Source organism: Micropterus dolomieu, linkage group LG12 (genome assembly GCF_021292245.1).
Source record: "Micropterus dolomieu isolate WLL.071019.BEF.003 ecotype Adirondacks linkage group LG12, ASM2129224v1, whole genome shotgun sequence".
NCBI lineage: Eukaryota > Metazoa > Chordata > Actinopteri > Centrarchiformes > Centrarchidae > Micropterus > Micropterus dolomieu.
This window is the reverse complement of record NC_060161.1, coordinates 34,064,798-34,073,104: the sequence shown is the minus strand read 5'-3', so window position 1 is coordinate 34,073,104 and position 8,307 is coordinate 34,064,798. Positions and strand designations below refer to the sequence as shown.

At 39.3% G+C, this 8,307-nt stretch overlaps 1 protein-coding gene across 1 annotated transcript; it reads right to left on the bottom strand.

The window, feature by feature from the left end:
* Positions 1–310: 310 nt before the first annotated feature.
* Positions 311–7,670, bottom strand: LOC123979948 (high affinity immunoglobulin gamma Fc receptor I-like). Its single transcript, XM_046064058.1, has 7 exons — positions 7,655–7,670; positions 6,809–6,844; positions 5,106–5,363; positions 4,755–5,000; positions 4,308–4,469; positions 1,655–1,732; positions 311–464 (listed from the first exon to the last, which is right to left on the bottom strand). The coding sequence occupies exons 1-7, from the start codon at positions 7,668–7,670 to the stop codon at positions 421–423; spliced, it is 840 nt and encodes a 279-aa protein (XP_045920014.1). The 3' UTR covers positions 311–420.
* Between the last annotated feature and the right edge of the window lie 637 nt (positions 7,671–8,307).

Genomic DNA, 8,307 nt, shown 5'->3' with positions numbered 1-8,307 from the left:
TAATGTACAGCCTCATGGAGAAAAAGTTTTTAATGCCTGTTTTTATAAAAGTGGAATTCTGCCATAAGAATTAATAGAAAATGAGATGTCTGAGGAACATGTGAATACACAGTGACCAGTTTCAACCGTCACCACTAGATGCCACTAAATCAAACACACTGAACCTTTAAAATAAGTATTTTAACAATTTATTTAATCTCAAGTTTTAGATATTTCATGTCTGATATTTCAGTTAAAAAAAACTAATGTTTAAAGACATTCAGTAAATCTGAGCTGTTTGTCTCTTTATAGCTGCCTGAGTCTAATTTAGCTTTAACAGTGAAACATAATAAATGGATGTGCTGAGGTGTGAGGGGCTCTGGGGACCAGTTCCAGGCCAGCTGGACATCAGTGGTTGGACTGGTGTGAAGGTGTGAAGGTCTACCTCAGTGAAGAGTAGACGACCTCTGGCTCTGCTGGAAACTCTGAACACACAAACACAAACAGTTCAAACAACATGAGAAACTGTTGGAGAAAAAGAAACTCCATCACCAGACAACAACTCTGCTTCACTCAGTTCTCAGGAACTAACAAGAGTTTCAAACTAGAGATTCACTGAATCAGGTCGCACCAGTAAAACTTAACATCTCAGCTGCTAAAGACTTTAGTGATATGAATCTGTTGCTAGGAAACATATGTAGCACCATCCAATCAGGAGCAATCAGATATGTTAACAGGAAGTCAGTGTAGCGTCACAAGCAAAAACAAAATCATTTTTAGAAAGCAGATATTGTCAACAATGTTGCATCTTTAGTCTTCAGACTAAAGGAGTCATATATAGCATGCTACTAAAGCCAGCAGAGATGCAAAGATTAAATTTTTTCTGGCCGATTCTTATAATCTTTCTTCCTAGAACTATATATAGACAGCATACACAAACATTTCTGTAACTTTTCTTTATTGGAAAATTCTCTTTATTTTGATCCCCATTAGCAACCATTTTCCTGACTGGGGTTCATTCAACTGTATCTTCATTATTAAACACTGAATAACTTTTACATTTTCACCAAACCTGCAGCAGGTTACAGGAGTCCTGTCTGCTCTGTTGCTGTATTTGTCAGATGTTTCATAGAGGTAAGTTTATAGTCTGTATAACTGTAAGATAATTTTTTCACCTGCAATTTGTTTTCACAGCAGCAGGTGAGCCGCGTGTGGAGGAGGCTGTTAATTATCGATCAATACCCCCTTGGTGATGAATGACCAACAGTTGTGTTCACTGTTGCTTTACCTGGTCCGTGTTTTTAAAATATCCACCATGTCCGTGTCTTTTACATGTGTGTAATTTTTGAGAGGCACAAAATCAGACATTTGATGATGAGAACGAAGCTCCATGTGGAGCCAGGATATGTTCACATGTTTTGTATTATACGCCGATTTTGGCAAAGGAGGGACGGGCAGTTTTTTTATTTACTGCTGCTGGTTGTTTGTCAGATGTGTTTGAAAAACTTCTCAAGCAAGAGAGTAACCACGGTTACAATGTTGCTGTCAATCAAATGACACTGTCCTCAAATTACTTGGAGAACGTAACCACGATATAGTAACCCAAAAGGGAGTTAAATTATCTGTCCACAAATGTGGACACCATGCATGATTAATAAGTAAAGAGCAGCTGTACCTTTCATCCTGTGTGGTCTGAAGTTTATTTGTTCATAACTGACATCTCCTGTTCCTCTCACTGCAGCTGGATCACTCTCTGGAAAATAAAACACATATAAATTTCATTACTGCAAATACTACATCTGATACTGTTTGTATATTTACTGCTGTTTGCACAAGTACTAGTACTGTAAATGCTCCGTACTTGTATAGCGCCTTTCTAGTCTTTTCGACCACTCAAAGCTCTTTTACACTACATCTGCATTCACCAGTCACACACATTCATACACTGAGCCTAAGAGCTCAAACGGAAACTAACATTCACACTCATTTACGCTGGCAGAACAGCCGCCAGGGGCAAATCGGGGTTCAGTATCTTGCCCAAGGACACTTCGACACGCAACCAGGGATTGAACCGCCGACCTTCCGATTAACCACCCCACTATAACACATGTAATACTACTGCTGTAGAAAAGCTGTAGTTATATTTTTTATATAACTGTTATAGTTTGTCTTTAGAAAAGCTGAAAGACAAAATATAACTGGAAAGTATTTGGCTGGAAAAGGAAGTTGAACTATTAATGCAAGTTCACACATTTCAGCACAAGGCAGAACATAGACAAACATTTCACCATCAGCTAAAACAGGCCACCCTATACTTAGAAACCACCAGCATCAGACCACAGTTCCCTGGAACCAACAGGAGGAAGTTGCTGCTGTGGTTTGATGTGCAGAGTGGAAAAAAAGTTGACACTTTAGTAATCTAATTATTTACATTAAAACAAACAGATCAATAATAATGTTTGAGTAAAACACAACAGTAAAACAGTTTACATATATTGGATATATTGTTTGTGAGCAGAATGCACAGAGATATGAAATTCTTCATATTTATATTTTATGTATGTTATTTTTTAAAGTAACAGTCCTGCAGTGAAACATGTTCAGGGCCACGTTCAGCTGAAGTTCTGTTTTTATCAGAAACAGTAAACTGGACGACCACAGATCTGATATCTTCTGTTGACAGAGACTACAGTCTGAAACTTTGTGACGTAAAGAAGATTACACGTGAATAAGTTGCTGTTTCGGGAAAATGTATCAAAACAAATCTAAATGTTGTTTGACCATCAGATCCGGGGTGCGTTTCCCGAACAACCACACAAGGTAGCATTGAACTATCTTGGTAGGGTAATAAGGTGCTTGAAAATAGCACACAGTGCAACACACACATGTATGTTCCTGTCTTGCTTCCTTGTCAGGCCTGAACCCTCATTCTGAACTCCTTCCCATTCATGAACAAAGTTATCTCTAGTGGAACCTGCAAACAAACTGGTACCAGGAACCACAACAAAGTACTGAACAGTAGGTTTCACACTGTATCCACAACAACTAAAGTACATCCTACAAATTGTTTGGGCTGTGAAAACCACAAGAACTCTCCTGTGTTCTTCTCTAAGAGATTTTTCTACTGTTGGTTCATGATGGAAACAAAGAAGAGCAGCTGTACCTCTAGTCATCAGACCAAACAGGACGATTTGTCCATAACTACTACTACTGCAGTCATCACAAAAACTGTATTCAGATTATTATGTTCCTATTATAATCAATAATATGTATTTTTGTACAGTATTGGAAAAAGGACACAATAGAAAAACTTTTCTCTTAAACTTTATGGACCAAAAAACTTTATAAACTTTATAAACGACTGCAGGTTTGACACTTTTCTTCTTCTAAACACTGTGAAAGGTGAAAGACCAAATATAACTGGAGGGTGTTTATCTGAAACAGGGAACTAGACGACAACAAAACCAGTTCACACATTTCAGCACAAAAATAGACAAACAACACCATCAGCTTAAATAGATCACACTATAATGAGAAACGACACCAGCGTCACACCTCAGCTCACTGGAATCAACAGGAGGAAGTTGCTGCTGTGGTTTAGATACAGAGCACAACCAAGTGTCTTTGGTCTGCTGAGCCCATCTTCTCTTTTATTTAAAATCATACCTCTTAATGTACCTTTTTTATTTACATTAAAACAAACAGATCTAACTTGTTTGAGTAAAACAGTTAATATATTGTAAGTGAGCAGAATGTACAGAGATATGTATATCTGCACATATTTGGAAGTCATGTGTCATTCAAGTGTTAAAAAACAATAAACTGGATGACCAAAGAGCTTTTAGCTTCTGTTAGCATCTATTGCAGGGCACAAAACACACATTGTCATTAACCTAAACAGACCACAATTAGTCTGAAATCTTTATGGACTAATAAACATTGAACATTTAAATCATCTCCTCATTTTATAAAAATGTCCTCACGTCACTTTCCAAAATGTCCTCTCAAGGTCTTAAACTCAACTTGGTCTTCACAAAGACAACAAGAACAAGAACACACAGTCACGGTTCCTGAAAAATAATCAATAAAACATTGATATCTTTGCTGCATCTGATTGGCTGCTGTAGGTGACGTGATATTATGACATGTGATGTCATCTTTTTATTAACAACAGCAATGTGATTTATGAGAATCCAGATGGACGTCTGACTTAAAGAGACAGTTTGTAACTTGTTATTATTTGTACGTCCAGAAGTGTTAATAGAAATGTGTCAACAGTAAAATGTGACTTTAAATGTGAACTGCAGCTCATGGAGTCTGTGTCTAACCTTTAGGTTTCCTGTGGAGGCATCGTCTCACCAGTAGAACCAGTAAAACCAGAACAACCAGAACAGAGAAAGATAGAGCGGCCAACCACAATACAGAGGGAGGAGGAGAGGAGGAACCAGGAGGAGAGGGGGTTAAAGGAGGACTTGTAGTGGTGGGTTTCACTGAAATGAACAAGAAATTATAATTAAAGGCACAGAAAATAAAATAAATGGACAATTTATTGAACAGCATGCTAACAGAAAGACAGAAGTGAATTCATAAGTTTAGAGTTAAAAAGATCACAAATCAAACGATGAGTTGAACTCTGACAGATTTCACTCTTGTTTCTTTGCAGATTGCAAAGTTAGAAATGTTGATTCATCATGAATCATCTCTGCTGAAACCTGCTGAACTCAATGTAGAAAACAAAACCAGGTCAGTTTGAGAATTATCTTTGAGCTCCTCACCTGTGACAGAGATCCAGCTGGATGGAGACTCTCCACGACCGCTGATGTTACACTTGTAGAGGCCTTCATCAGACTTGTTAACATGGTGGATGGTCATGTGACCTGTAGGCTCAGTCCTGATGAGGGAGCCATCTTTATAGAAACCAGCTGGGAGGTTGGAGGGAGGGGTCTTTGTTTTACAGTGCAGAGTGACATCATGTCCCTCCATCACAGGGAGGACAGGACTCTGCAGGATCACTGGTCCACCTCAACACAGAGACAAACTACAGCATTTCATCATTTACACACAGCTTCATCAACACTAACTCCACAGTCTGATCTTACCAGTGACAGTGATGTTACTGGTGTTACTGGTGTTACTGGTGTTACTGGTGTTACTGGTGTTACTGGACTCACACCAGTAAACTCCACTGTCCACTGGGTCGATGTAGCTGATGTTACAGGAAGAACCAGCTGATCTTCCCCAGCCAGCTCCACACTGAGTCCTGGTTCCTCTGGTTGTGTTCCTCCTCAGCGTCCATCCAGCAGAGCTGTCGTCCTCCTCACAGCTCAGAGAGACAGACTCTCCTTCAAACAGCTGAGAGCTGCTGGGACTCACAGTCAAAGAGGCTGGAGGGACATATTTACATTTTTAGTGAAATGACCAGATGTCTCACAGTAAAATCTTGACACTTTGTTGGGAACGACAGGATATGCTAAACTAATCAGCACCATGTGGTTGCTGACACACTGGGCAACAGTATTTTTCAACAGCACAGTTGGCTTGAAGTAATTAGCTCAGGGAAAAGGATCATTCATTATCATTAATTGTTTCCAACCAGCCCAGAAAGATTTGTTATTTAAGCGTTTGTTAATTACTAAAAACAATAATGGAAATTCAGTCAATTTATCATTTATTTCATTTATCTTGTTGGACAGAATTCAGGAAGGATTTGATGATGACTGACTGAAGATTCAAATTTTGCACCTGCTGCATTATGAAGATTCACAATATTTTTTTGATGTGATTTTTTTTTGTTGTTGTTAAATTGAGTTATTCATGTAAATTTGTAAATGTTTTAAATTTAAGGTGCCCTTCCAGTCAAAGTGGAATGCAGACATATAGATAGATGCTAGAAAATAAGTTTGCTCTAAGTGAAATCTAAAAGGTTAAATACTTCCCTGCATGTTTTTATCACAGAGGTGTAATAGTTAATAGTCTTTGACCTGTTTGACCATAAATGCATCACAGCTTGGTGCTCTTTTCTCAGACAGCCTGAGGCTGCCTGCGAGAGACTTCTGGGAGACTGCGGCTTTGGTGATTAAGTGGCAGTGTTACCAGGAATAAAATGAATGCAATTTATCCAACATGTGCAAAAAGGAAACTAGAGCTGTGGTGACCTTTGAGTTTTTTCATTGTTGCAATATTTTTAAGCATTTAATGAAACTAATTGGATTCTTGGAGCTTCACTTCAACATACACGAAGGGACAAATTCCTTTTGTCAAATAAACACTATATACCAATTAAGTTCTTTTAGTCTTCTGTGAATTTGATTTATTTCATAACTGAAGGCTCAAATCTCAGATCTGACTGAGCTTACATCCTGGTAACTAGTTTTTAGCAACCTGATCTCTTCTCAGGTGTCATATATACACGCTTGGGAAAAACCGTGGCTATTTTACACAAAACGGAGATTTTGCACGTGTATGATACGCTGCAGTTTGCAATGGCGTTGCAACACAAAGGAGCCAGTCGACATGCATATATTCACTGATATATTCACTTCTCACTAACTTCTGTGACGGTTATGATGCCCCCAGGGGCTTTCTGTACAATAGCCATACAATAGCCTCAAAGTGTATATATACACACACAACGCATCAGAACAGGCTGGTTTTTAGAGACTGTTGTTTTGGTAGTTTTACTTAAGTCTGTTTCTGAATAGTGTAAAGGTTCATTTAAGTGAAGGTATGTTTCTCAGTAATTGTTAGTGTCTTTACAGAACACACATTTTATATGACTTTTTACCAGAAAGCGTTATGCGAACAGCTTTGAGTGTCAGAGTTCACTCACCTCCGCTGGTCCTGCAGCTCAGCAGAGAGATCAGCACTGAAGAGAAACCAGAGATTTAACATAAAACCAGACCAGACAGAGAACTGAAAACCTTGCTCCATAAATACTGCAAAATCTTCTAGTCCTAAATGAATGCACCATGTGGATGTTAAATGTCTGTCTGGTTCAGATTGAATAAAGAAAGATAAAAAATTACTTTTTCTCTGTGGTGATCAATCAAGTCAATCAACAGTTTTATCAGATTGTACTTACAGAGCAGAAAAGACGTCCGTCCCATTGCACCACTCAGTCAGTCCAGTTAAACTCTCCTCCTTCCTCTTTGTGGGGTAGTGACTGTGTGGGTTATAGGTCTTAGGGTTAAGATATAGGTATTTTTTTTTCTTCACACACTCAGATCATCAGGAGACACGGGGCCCTACACAAAGAGTTTAATCACATGCAGGAAATGACAGCGCTGCAGGCTGAACATGAAGGAGGGCTGATCTGAGATCACTGAGAGACAGATTCATTAGAAACAAGGATGTAAAGTTCCTCAGTGGAGTTTCTCTCCACTCTGTAAATATCTGTGTGATGAAGATTTCACCTTTTTTTTTGTCCAAAAACATTTTGTAGAAGTTTAGATCAAACTTTCCTGAGTTTCTCTCTTCTGTTGTTGTTGCAGTGACACAGATATCCTGCAGGAGTCAGTAATGAGTGTTCACAACTAAACTGTGGCTCATATCTGATGTTTAATTATCAGCGTGAGTCCTGTTTTACATTTACCATCTGAACTTCTGCTGCAAAATGATGCAACATAAATGATTCAACCTCTACAGAAAAACACCCAGGCGGATCCTGATCAGATACCTGAACCACCTTTCATGTTGAAAGGAGCAGATGACGTCTGCTCCACTGGTCTCACATTAAATCATATTTCCAGTATTAACCTCCACATCTCAGACAGTCTTGCAATGATGGAGATTTGTGGGATGCACATCCAGGGCACGAAGCTCCCGTTCCACCACATCCCAAAGATGCTCTCTTGGGTTGAGATCTGGTGACTGTGGGGGCCATTTTAGTACAGTGAACTCATTGTCATGTTCAAGAAACCAATTTGAAATGATTCGAGCTTTGTGACATGGTGCATTATCCTGCTGGAAGTAGCCATCAGAGGATGGGTACATGGTGGCCATAAAGGGATGGACATGGTCAGAAACAATGCTCAGGTAGGCCGTGGCATTTAAACGATGCCCAATTGGCACTAAGGGGCCTAAAGTGTGCCAAGAAAACATCCCCCACACCATTACACCACCACCACCAGCCTGCACAGTGGTAACAAGGCATGATGGATCCATGTTCTCATTCTGTTTACGCCTACCATCTGAATGTCTCAACAGAAATCGAGACTCATCAGACCAGGCAACATTTTTCCAGTCTTCAACTGTCCAATTTTGGTGAGCTCTTGCAAATTGTAGCCTCTTTTTCCTATTTGTAGTGGAGATGAGTGGTACCCGGTGGGG